Raw genomic sequence first — 13,415 nt, 5'->3', positions numbered from 1 at the left:
TAAGTATTTGATCACCTACCAACCAGTAAGAATTCCGGCTCTCACAGACCTGTTAGTTTTTCTTTAAGAAGCCCTCCTGTTCTCCACTCATTACCTGTATTAACTGCACCTGTTTGAACTCGTTACCTGTATAAAAGACACCTGTCCACACACTCAATCAAACAGACTCCAACCTCTCCACAATGGCCAAGACCAGAGAGCTGTGTAAGGACATCAGGGATATAATTGTAGACCTGCACAAGGCTGGGATAGACTACAGGACAATAGGCAAGCAGCTTGGTGAGAAGGCAACAACTGTTGGCGCAATTATTAGAAAATGGAAGAAGTTCAAGATGACGGTCAATCTCTCTCGGTCTGGGGCACCGTGCAAGATCTCACCTCGTGGGGCATCAATGATCATGAGGAAGGTGAGGGATCAGCCCAGAACTACACGGCAGGACGTGGTCAATGACCTGAAGAGAGCTGGGACCACAGTCTCAAAGAAAACCATTAGTAACACACTACGCCGTCATGGATTAAAATCCTGCAGCGTACGCAAGGTCCCCCTGCTCAAGCCAGCGCATGTCCAGGCCCGTCTGAAGTTTGCCAATGACCATCTGGATGATCCAAAGGAGGAATGGGAGAAGGTCATGTGGTCTTATGAGACAAAAATAGAGCTTTTTGGTCTAAACTCCACTCGCCGTGTTTGGAGGAAGAAAAAGGATGAGTACAACCCCAAGAACACCATCCCAACTGTGAAGCATGGAGGTGGAAACATCATTCTTTGGGGATGCTTTTCTGCAAAGGGGACAGGACAACTACACCGTATTGAGGGGAGGATGGATGGGGCCATGTATCGCGAGATCTTGGCCAACAACCTCTTTCCCTCAGTAAGAGCATTGAAGATGGGTCGTGGCTGGATCTTCCAGTATGACAACGACCCAAAACACACAGCCAGGGCAACTAGTAGTGGCTCCGTAAGAAGCATCTCAAGGTCCTGGAGTGGCCTAACCAGTCTCCAGACCTGAACCCAATAGAAAATCTTTGGAGGGAGCTGAAAGTCCGTATTGACCAGCGACAGCCCCGAAACCTGAAGGATCTGGAGAAGGTCTGTATGGAGGAGTGGGCCAAAATCCCTCCTGCAGTGTGTGCAAACCTGTAAACGTATGATCTCTGTAATTGCAAACAAAGGTTTCTGTTCCAAATATTAAGTTCTGCTTTTCTGATGTATCAAATACTTATGTCATGCAATAAAATGCAAATTAATTACTTAAAAATCATACAATGTGATTTTCTGGATTTTTGTTTTAGATTCTGTCACTCACAGTTGAAGAGTACCTATGATAAAAATTACAGACTTCTACATGCTTTGTAAGTGGGAAAACCTGCAAAATCGGCAGTGTATCAAATACTTGTTCTCCCCACTGTATATCCTAATCATTTGTTAACAACATGTATTCTTTACTTCAATGAGCTCATTGTTTCTGACTTATATTAATACATTGTTTAAATTAATACATTGTTAGCTAACTGCGTGATTTGTATATGTACATTTCTGAAATACCAGCCCGTTCTCATCCTAGGGCGTCATATACTGACGCTTTTGACATTTCGTCTACATCCACACACATGGCACCCTTTAGCGTCAATATGAGACGCAGATAGATATGGGCCAGAAGGCGCCTCCTAGCGGTCTAACCCTAACCCTACACCAGACCTAAACCTACCCATAACCGAACAAAGCTCTGTGCGTGTCATATTGACGCTAATGGGTGCCATGTGCGCTGGATGTAGACGAAATGTCGAAAGCGTCAGTATATGACGCCCTAGGATGAGAATGTGTTGGAAATACATAACTTGGACACACTCACATAACAGATCACTCTAAATTGTAATGTAGATGCATGCTGTAAAGCTGCTTTGAAACGATATGTATTGTGAAAAGCGCTATAGGCTACAAATAAATGTGAGATGAAATGCAATGATCTTTCTGATAAATTTTAGTAAGTTATGCGGACACCACACAGTTTCTGTTTTGAATTGAAGGAACTAAGTGAGAAGTATGAGAACTGCCTCTTAACCAATCCTGATCCGTAAAGAAATAGGAGAAAAAGAAAGGGTTTCAAACGTCCTTTTTAAGAGTCAAACAAAAAGAAGAATGATCTCTTTTATAAAAGTTAAAACTCATTGGATATACACACATCAGCAGTAGGAGGTGGTACAAATGTCACTCTCCAAAAATAATAAAAAACTCCCCAATGCCAACTGTCCGGGACATAAAACTTGACAACAGCCTTATACTGTAGAATGTACTGTGAACAACACACATCCCGAGTGGGAACATGACAGAACTGACAGTGAATAATCACGACAGAAATAGCGCTGCCTTGGGTGGATTCGCCACAGGTCTTTTTATCAGCATCGTTGTGTATTAATAAGCTGAGAAATGGCCCCTGCTGTTACTAACGGGGAAACCAAAGAATGTACAAATCCATGACAAAATGAAGATTGCTGAAGCCATCCTACTAAGAGGACAAGTTCATTGTTGAGCTGTCTTAACTATTGCCCCAAGTTCAACTCAAGAAAATGGGCTAGAAAATGGTTGTCCAACACATTACCTTCAAAGAGCTTACAAACATTCGACATTTTGCACTGAAATTTAGGGCTGTACACATTGGAAGTTAGTGCTTTAAGACTTGTATGCTACTTACTTTTGCTGGATGGGGGTAAAAGTACATTTTAAATGCATATATCGGAAACACAACAAGGTTTCATTAACTAGTAAACATGAACAATACTTATATAGGTAACATATTACAATAAATTCCCATTTGATAACATAAGTTAATGCATTATCTAACATAGCAATGAGCAATATATTGCTCATATATGTTAGCCAATGCATTACCTTATGTTATCGAATGGGACCTTATTGTAATATGTTACCCATACAGTATATCTATCAAGTTGATTTTGGCAGCTTTTAATGGTACACTATATAGATTACTTTGAAAGTATGCACTAAAAGCCACAAAGAAAATGTTTTCAGTTGTTTTTATAGTTTTTCTTTCCTAGAAAGCAAATCCAAACTCTCTACATCAAAAATCATTATTACAGCGCTGGTGTGCGATGAGGCCGATCTCTGCTCCTGAAAACTGATACAGAAATCAATAAGATGTTTCTGTTGTGTAACCGCAGAGGTCAGTGGCTATTGCACAGGCTTCGTTAGCGGAACCAATCTCAGATAATATAAGCTTGATGTGAACAGCGCTAGAAGAAAAACACTTCATGTTTACTGCAGGCCCCCTTAACTATGCAGTCCAGCCCGTCTGGAGGTCAGGAGGTCTGGTCTTGATTTGGAACCTTTATGGCTGTAAACCTGCAACTCACTACCCATAATCCTCCCACCGTGGGGATTCATTAGTGGTCGGCGCGGATTAGAGGAGGTTTGTGGCTTCTTCAGCTGTGGTCGGAGAGATGGGCTTGATAAGGTTATTAGCTGAAGTCATGGTTCATTATGACTTGGGCTGTAACACCCACAGTCACGCAGGAAGCCCTGAGGAATATATGCAGAAATGATTAACCATTTCATTCAGTGTACTTCTAAAGCATGCAATTTGTTTTAACAGTTTATATCTGCCCTGAGTAAACTCTTTCCAGCATGTTTTAATGAAGAAATCTTCATCGGCTGAGCTGGGTTGATTTGCATTTGATGTCTTATTTGTGTCGTTTGACACCTGTCGATGCCGCCTAATGAAGAACTGTTTACTGACAGATTTTCGAACTGCTAATGAGGGAAGCAACATTTGAGAAGGAAGCTGAAAAACGCTTTTTGTGGTTCATTTGAAGCTACTATGATAATTAAGATTTATTGATTAATGAGTATTTTAGCAGATGTGATTACAGCGCCTCGTTTTTTCACTGGGGGGAAAATTAATATGAAATTCTATAACGCTTGAAATTCCCCAGCATTAAGAGGATATTTTTTTCGTATTTGTTAAGACTTACCACATCTCATTTTGTCTGCAATGTTCTCACTCTGATCCAAACAACACCAGAGAATGAAGCCAAGCACAAACTGTTCTAAGAGAATACGCAATAGCATATTTGCATGTTCCTAAACATCTTTAAAAAATAACTCAGACGGAGGTTGTGAAAACAGATCAAATAATCTGCATGCATTTTGTATTCCGCCAGCAACGTTTTTCCGGTGAAAACACGGTTTGTGTTTTCAAGTTGTTGTAAGTCTCTATGTGCTCTTGTTCACTGATTTCTTGCGGCACTGTGTGCTTTTCGCAGGTGTGAATTTCGAATGAATATCTTTGCATATTTAAATGTGAATATTCAAATGTGACACATATTTACTGCTTTGAATATTTGGAACTCCTTGATAAGGAAGATCTGGTGTACAAGACAGCAACCATTTAAAATGCATTTATGCCACAAAAAAGAATTAGTGTATGGAAACGATGGTCAGAATCCCTGTGCGATTGGGCAGGTCTAACTAGCTTAGTAACTAGCATGCTTACATTTAGTAGCTATAGCATGAACTCCCACCTATATTAATTTCACGCTTTATGCTTTTTACATTCACCATGCATTTTCCGTAATGAGGTGAATGACAAATGTAGCATGTAAAACTATGCAATATGCAAAGCAAATGCTTAACGTTGCAAAACACAGAAAATTTCACATTCTGCTTTAAAAAAAAAATAGCAGGCAGTATTCAGCGTGTACTTCACAGCATGGAGTAGGCACATATTCTATTCCAAATACAGCTTTTGAGTAATGTTGCTGCATTTACAGTAGCTTCACGCAGTAAGATGTCATAGCACAGAAGTGCTAAATGTGTTAAATGAGGTAAAAATGTCATGACCAGCATGGCTGAACTAAATAATATTTGTTTATGCCATGACGGTTTGAGCTCAGATTATTGTACCAGGGGGTTGACATCAGAAACCGAGAACGTCACCACAAATGTGTCACAAAACGCTTCCCTCGTTAATTCAATTTAATGAACTCATCTTCTGCAGTGTTCCACAACAGCTCTTTATTGTTGCTGTATCCTTATTGCTCATTGATTGCAAAGTCTAGATGTTATTAAAAAAGACAATTATGGGAAAGAGCGATTATTAAAAAGATGATGAAACGGCAGCAATAATTCCCACATATTCTTTCATGCAGTACGGAATCATTTTAGAGGCTTTCATGTAATCATATTTAGAGTTCATTTTACAAAAACTGTCAAGAAATGTCTATCTAATTGGACCCCAAAATTATAAATCTCTTAGAACATATTATATTTTGAATACAGAAAATTAAGCCTTTTAGCAGTTTGAAATTTGCTTAATTGTCATACTGCAAAAATCTTAATGATCCTAAAATAGGCTTAATTTTCTTTATACAAATAGAATATCCTTTAAATAGGACATGGATTTCATTGTGAGATTCCTATTAACATGAATGCTCTTGTATTCCCATCATAACTAGCCATTATCCCAGCAGAATTCCCCTGATTCTGATGTGTGCGCTGATGGTCCGACTCTTAACCGGTTTGTGATGCAAGTCAACACAAAGGGCTTAAGGTAGTCTGGTGTCTTTTGAAGTCGACCTCAGCGTGTGTCTCCACCCCTGCTCCTTCTCGTGCATGTGTCGCCTTTGATCCGCCTGACATCCATTGATGGAAATCCAAGGAGGTATTAGAGATGACACAGGAAACAGAATAGAGACAAACACATTAATACGTAATCGAGAAGAAAGCGCAGATGACGGGGCCATCTGGTCTGCGAACAGCTGAGGGAGTGAGAGATGCTGAGAGAGAAGAAAGGAAAAGGTTCCTTCCCATCCTTGTGTCGTCAGCATTCCTTACGTCGTGGATGTACAAACTGCTGCACGTATACTGACAAACATCTTGACATCTTGTTATGTGTACCTGTGCGGATTATTTTAAGAAGCAGATAGAGTATGCGTGATAGTAACCTGATGGTCCTGTTGCATGGGGAAACACCACTCACAATTTCTTCCGAAAGTGTAAAAATCTGGTTACCTCTTTGAACATCAATGATAATGGCATCCTCTTTAAAGAAACAGTTTCATCAAATATAGGAGGCAGATTGTGAGAGGCTTCAGCAAAAGCTGCACTATAGTGAAAATAGGCTACACCTCCAAAGCTGTTCAATTCGAAAGGATCCTAAAAATAAATAGAACTCAAAGTACACTTGGAGATTGACACCAACACAGCTTAGGGGAGACAGAAGGGAAAGCAATAAAAAATAAATCAAATGAAAAGAAAAACCTAATATTGCCTTGTACTTGCTTGGCTGACACAAATGCCCCTTATTTCCCTGCAATAGCGACATGCAATAGTGATTCAAAGGTTGCGCTTAAAAAAATTATAAAAAAATCAGCAGAATTAAAATGTTGCCTTAAACCAAAGAGTTGAACTTGCTAAGCTTCGCCACAGCAATTGCATTGCATAAAAATGTATCTAATTTCCCCCGCAAATTTATTAGTAATAACTCTCACAAAATCTCTTGGGATTTTATGTTTGTGCTGCGGAAAGAGGAGGTGGGAAGGAAAGGCAGATTGAGCTAAAGGTGTGTAGGTGGTTTCTGGAGGTGGAGTAATTCTGGGCCGTGGGATCTAAACATCCCACATGAAAATAAATTACAGAGCTTTAATTACAAAGCTTCAATCCCAGATCAATTGGAGAGAGCTGCCAATAACTGGGCATGTGTTCCTCTGTTCTCCAGGCTTAGATCAGTAGGTGTGCGAGTGGGAATTCAGCTTCCCAAATACCAGGCCGTAGACCTTGTTTAGCTACAGGGATACACTATCAATTTAAAGTTACTAAAAAACAACAACTGCCAAAATCGCAAGCATTTCATTAGAATAGCCATCTGTACAACAAACTTATACAGATAAACTTTGTATTGGTTTCCAATGCCTGCAGCCTTGGACGTCTTGCATGTTCCTCCATCTCCGGAGTCATTAAACACATGGCATTTATGGCTCAGATGATTGGCTCAAAAAAGTATTCAGCAACCATTAGTATTAGTAGTTCCTAAACTGGCGTTCAAATGTTTGGGGTCTGCAAGATTAGTTTTGCTTAAAGAAATTAACACATTTCAAAGCAGCTTTACCGAAAATGCATGCATCTACATTACAATTTAGAGCGATCTGTTATCAGAGGTGTCTGTGTCCAAGTTATGTATTTCAGAAATGTAAATATACAAATCACAGTAATGTATTAATTCAGGGCAGAAACAATGAGCTCATTGAAGTAATGTTGTTTTGAACTTTCTATTCATAAAGGAATCCTGGGGCAATCTTTAGTTTAAGGTCCATTTCTCAGTATTAACTACGACTTTTGCCTCAAACTCAAAATTACTGCTTATTAATAGTCAGTAAGGTAGTTGTTAAGTTTAGGTATTGGGATTAGGGATATAGAATCTGGTCATGCAGAATAAGGCATAAATATGTGCTTTATAAGTACTAATAAACAGCCAATATCTTAGTATGCTAATAAGCAACCAGTTTATAGTGAGATTTGGACCCTAAACTAAAGTGTTGCTGAATCCTGATAAAAAAGTATCATGGTTTCCACAAAAAACTTAAGCAGCAAAAACTGTATTCAATGATGATAAGATGATAATTATACAATGATAATATGAAATGTTTCTTGATCGTCAAATTAGAACAATTTCTGAAGGATCATATGACACTAAATACTGAGTAATAATGCTGAAAATTCAGCTTTTCCATCACAGGAATAAATTGCATTTTAAAATATATTAACAGAAAACTTTTTTTTTTTTAAATAGTAATAAAATATCACAATATTGCATTGAATATTTTTAATGAAATAAATGCAGCCTTTCTTTCAAAAACATTTGAAAATCTTAATGAGTCCAAACTTTTGGTAGTGTATTATGTAGGAAACTTCAAAATATCTGAGCGATCATTGTTAGACTGCTGGACACTGAGCCACAAACATAGCCTTTCTAAATGATATCTCCTCAAGTCACAGATCTCACGGCCCCCTGAGAGAGATTCAAGCAATGCGGCCTATTGCTGATAGTTTTAGTACCTATTTTCATGTCCACACGGTGCCACTTCTGAAAGAGAGGCTTCTCTAGCGGATACATACAGCCCTCAAGGCCATCGAAATTTTATACAAAAAGCTATCTATATCTTTAGCAGACTACACACCAACAATTCATTTTAAGACTAAATGCAATGTACATACATGGCATCCATTACAAGAATCCTTGAGCTTTTTACCATTCTACACAGCAATAAAATCTCCAATCCGAAATATTACCCTGTACTTTCATACCATAAAGCTTTAGTTATTTGTTTCGAGGTCGAAATGTTTTCTGTGATCTTGCAAAGCTGTTGATTATGGGAATGTTGGCAGAAAGCCGTATTTCAAAAGCATACGCCTTTCTTTCTGGGGTCAGTCCAAGAGATGAAAGGCACGCAGCATCAGCATGACGCTAAAACCCCACAGCCTGTATACATAAAGTGCAGAAACTGGGCACGACCTCAAAGAACAGGTAAATGAGTCAGTGGAAAACTGAGAAGCAGAGAAAAAGGAAGTACGAAGGAGGTATGAGCTCTTGTATTTGTGTGCAAGTGTTTACAAAAATTGGATAGAGAGAAGATTTCACAATGCAAACTCTCTGCAACACGCATATTAAAACTGCAGAACAAACGGCTTAACTAAGAAAGAAAGAGATCTTATTTGATTGGTTATATAGCTGGCCCAGTGCTGTGAATGACGCAATCGCATTGTTATGGCAACGATGCACTTATTGCTTCCCCTGACACATGATGTAAGAATATTGCTATAGGACACATCAACCATCAGGAAGATCTATAGAACTGACAATCTACAGCCAATCACCTCTCACAGGTCCAGACATTCTAGATACACAGATGTTTTACAAAGAATGATACCGTATTTTCTGGAAAATAAGTTGAACCTAACTAAAGTCACATTTTATTATTAAATTCTGAAATAATGTGAAATATCTGTAAACAAAAAGAAACATTTATAAACATTATAAATACTATAAACATGTTTAAATTCCCCACACAAATCCTTTAAATTCAATGGTATTCAAAACAGAAAGGGAATGAAAAAAATGTAATAAGCATAAAACAAACATAGCCTTTTTTGTAGTGGCATTTATTATAAACAACGTTTATTATAAATGTCAAGCCTAAATTAATTTATTTAAAGCGAACATGCAACTACAAGCATGTGGGAAATGCAGTAAATAAACTTGGGCTCAAATACTGTACCTCTGACATTGAAATACATTTTACAATAAAAAAGCAATCAATCATTTTAAAAAGGGCTTTTTCATTTTTTTCTGTATCTTAGGGCATGTTTAGAATACCAGCAAAAAAAAAAAAAAGTCTGGACAGCAAAAAAAACATGAAATCTGATTCAAAACACATATGGAGGTGGTTTAAATTGTGATCACAATCAGATGTGTCTGTACGCTTTGACTGCCCAAATCGGATTTTAAACAGTTTTTTGTGTCACTCTTGACAAATGCGACACACAACGATAAACGTCAAAAATGGTAGAAGTATTCATACGGTGTTCAAATGCTTGGTCCAAATATTTTTCCATTTCACTTTGCGAAAATCTTATTTGATCACTAGCAAATTAATATTGCGGAGAATCTGTCTGTAAAGATCTGATTTGAGAAAAATAAATCAGATTTGCCAACAATCTGAACTTAAATTAGCCTTAGAGTGCAAAACATTAAAGTGATTTCAATTTCAGTCTGTTGCTCACACGAGTCATGTGAAAAACATTTATAAAAAAATTTTTTTTTAGTGAACTAAACCTTAAGTGCTATGTCACTTAAAAGAGAGAGAAACAGTATAAGCAGGAAAAAAAAAACTTGAACTTGAAAAAACATTTGTGGAAAATGAATGGGAGAAAACAATGTTCAATATGACGATTATAGAAAAGGAAGACCCACCTTTCAGCTGAAATAGCCTTATGGCAAAGGCATTGTATGTGCATTAGCTCAACCGACCTGAAAAATATAGTTTAGCTTGATTTGAGCCGGGATGAGGAAGATCTGTAGTAACTTTGTCAGATTTTATTAGCGATTTTTGGACATTTCTGTGCTTCCCCATTCAAGTAGATAGGAGCTGTAGTGGAATAGCTGGCTGGTGATATTACCATGATGGCTGCCAAGGGAACTGACTTGCTTCATTTCGTCTGAGTATGGAAGTAGTTCATCTTTGTGGATTAATCAAAATGTCCATGAAGTCTTTCCCAGAAAAATAACCTGATGGTAAATCAAGACCCAGCTGCAGCCTACCTCGATTTATTTTGCCGTAAAGCCTCTGTGCCTCAGCGTACGGCTTTAATAAACATGAACTCATGAAAGAGAACTGAGCACTTGGGCTCTTAATGAAATGTGTGCAAGTAACATCAAACAGAGGAGGAAAGCCCTTCCAATTCGAAGCGGGGGAGCAGACAACAGCCGCTGTGAGTTATTTTACTACGCTTCAGTAATGTGCAGGAACAATGGAAAGAAGTCAATGCAGACAAAGATTTTTCATCAAAATCAGAGTGCTGGACGGTCAGCGTAGTTGACGTCATCTCAGCTGTGCTTGCAGGTTCCTCCTGTTCTCAATGATTGAGACAGTGACATTTTGCACTGCTATAATTCACAGAAGTGGATTGTGAAAACACTAATCCTATAATGAGGTTAAAAACACTGTTTTAATCCATTTTAAACCCTTTTGGTTTTAATTAGTGGATTTGAGAATACTCTTAACCCTGAGGATTAAACTTTAGCACATAACTTGTCACGCATCGTTTGTGCTACTGACATGAATTATACCTCAAACCATGCATTTTGTTTAGAAGAGCTGTGCTATTACTTTTCAAAGCAATCTGGCTGACAATTTGTGTGTGGCAATGATTAAACAGGCAAAAAAAAAACTCTTAAACTTACATTGACGGGTGGATCTCAGCACTAGAATGTCAGAGATTTCACACTGGAACTAGCAACGCCCTATCAACCACTTACTAAAAAACACTAAGAGCACTTCAGCAACCACATAGCAACAGTCTGGCATTGGAAAGCACAACCAAAAAAATAAATAAATGCAAAAATCACGTTGTCACTCTCAAACACTGCATGCCATCCAAACTGAACAAAAATGCTCCTTAAGAGATGCAAGACTTGATGGAGGCCAGACTCTCTCGCTTCTAAAACCTTTTAAACGGTTGAAGATTTTGGAAGATAAATTTGCTGTTCTGTCAGTGTAAAGAGCACTGTGCAGCCTCCATCTGTCAGTGATGCTGTACTCAGCATTCTATAATACACCACCCGAGTTTGGAAATAGAAATGCGTGCAGTAAACATAATGAAATGTGCATACGCCGCTTAGAATGTCTGGAAGACAAATTTCTCAAAATATGCAGCACTCAGTCAAAGTTATACAGCTGGGGTGACATTACCCACAATGCAATGCATCAATTTGCATGCAGACCTCAGATTCTTCTTTTTGAAAGTAGTGATAATCTAGAGAACTGTAGGCGGTGAGACAACAATATAACTTTGAAATTGACCAAACAGCAAATTGGCACCACTATAACTTTGAATCATTTGTTTATATTGAACACTAAGTAGCATCCATTTTACAACAAGATGTCAGTATGCTAATGCAGCAAGCGTTTGTCTAATACAGGGATGGGCAACTTCGGTCCTGGAGGGCCACTGTCCTACAGAGTTATGCTCCAACCCTGAAAAAAAATCACCTGCCTGTAACTTTCTAGTAATCCTGAGGACCTTGATTAGCTTGTTCAGGTGTGTTTGATTAGGTTTGGAGCTAAACCAGAACCGAAGTTGCCCATCCCTGGTCTAATAAGCTTTGTTAAGCGGTCACACTGATTTATAATCTTCTTGAAACATCTGATATCATAATTGCAGTTCCATGTTCCAGGCAGTTGAGTATGACGTGTGCGAGGTGGGACGAGTCTGTGATCGCTCTGAGACCCTGGAGCAACTGTGCAACCTAATTATTCTAGGAAAGAGATGTTTCTGAAAGATCTCTCACGAGTGCCACTGTCTCTCTTTAAAGGATGTATCGTGGAAAACAGGACTTTCCTTTCCTAAAAGATATTCAGCAAGGACGCATTCAATTAATCAAAATTGACAACATTAACAACAGTCCTATAGGCTATTGTTGAACTAACGTGATTCAAATGAGAGGTGCGACCAGTTTCGGGAAACATCCGTGACTAAAAATGATGCATCGTACTATGATGGTGAGTTACGACGTTGTAGGGGAAATACACCCCTAAAATTGATCTATTGCAGGTAAACACATAAAAAAAGGCACAAAAAATAAATCAAGAAAATTTTACTTGGTTGATTACCTGTCAGTCAGATGGTCTCCTCCTGTCTAAGTGGACGGTTCTTGGCCAGAATAAATTGCAATGTGCACCAGACTTATTGATGAGACTAGAGAGAAAGTGGAAAATAGTCATGCTAAATTAAATGTTGACTTTTTGCAGCAAGAAACCTAGACTAACATTAGAAGTAGACTTCAGGAGAAAAAAAAATTAATATTGCAAGAGACAGAGTTTTGCATATCCTAAAGAATATAATAGCGGCAAAAAAAGAACAAATAACGGCAGGCACAAAGACTTCAGCGCAGACTGTTTCTAATCACTCAGGTCCAACCACTTGCATTATTATTAGAGTTTCCTGTGTTCATCACAGATAAGAGTTACATGTGTGAAGCTCAGAATGAGAGAGAGAAGATAACAGACAAAGAGAGACAGAGACAAGAGAAGGGCAAGTGCAGAGTCAGCATAATGCATTCATGCCTGAGCGGGCGCTTTCAACCTGTCATAATAATTCACTCTCTCTACCGGGGCGTCCCAACGCCGGTGAACTGGATGAAGCGCCGGCGTCTCTCCAACATCTCCACCATCAATCAGAAGATGGCGAATGTGCTATAAATGGCAAGTGGTCTGCTGTTCCCTCCTGGAGATTGGAGGATGTCTGCTATGCTGTTCCTTCTATTTACGCCCTGGTTTCTCAACATGTTGTGAGAGCAGAGCTGCAGGATCACAGCAGAGAATCAAAGGGAAAATCCCACAAGGACGGACAGGGTTTGAGGGGGGATTATGGGAAAAGGAAAGCAAGTTAACCCTCTTTGCAACGTGTTGTGTTAGGTTAACAAATATATTTTGCCACATGATTCGTATAAGATGACAACATAATGGTTATTAATAGGTTGGATGACTGTAAGAAATATTAAAAAGCTTTTTCTTGTTCACACTACATCTTGGCATTATAAAATCTTTTTTTCTGGAGAACTGCCCTCATACAAGACATTTTTATTGATTTTTCATGCATCACAATTTTTTTTTTTGTTGCCTAT

General features: G+C 38.5%; 1 protein-coding gene across 5 annotated transcripts in view; it reads right to left on the bottom strand.

Annotated features, from left to right (window-relative positions):
- The window catches only part of pcgf3 (polycomb group ring finger 3), a 148,052-nt gene that overhangs the window by 73,958 nt on the left and 60,679 nt on the right, over window positions 1-13,415 (bottom strand). Inside the window, exon 9 of one of the 5 annotated variants that reach the window (XM_079892639.1) lies at window positions 5,522-5,646. The exons of the other annotated variants lie outside the window; for them this stretch is intronic. Coding sequence (XP_079748765.1) covers window positions 5,560-5,646 — 87 coding nt within the window. The 3' untranslated portion in view covers window positions 5,522-5,559. Of the gene's footprint in view, window positions 1-5,521; window positions 5,647-13,415 lie in introns of those variants that run through there. 5 annotated transcript variants of the gene reach the window in all.

This window comes from Squalius cephalus (assembly GCF_949319135.1).
Source record: "Squalius cephalus genome assembly, chromosome: 14".
Classification (NCBI taxonomy): Eukaryota; Metazoa; Chordata; class Actinopteri; order Cypriniformes; family Leuciscidae; genus Squalius; species Squalius cephalus.
The sequence above is the reverse complement of the archived record's forward strand: the minus strand, read 5'-3'. Positions and strand labels throughout refer to the sequence as shown.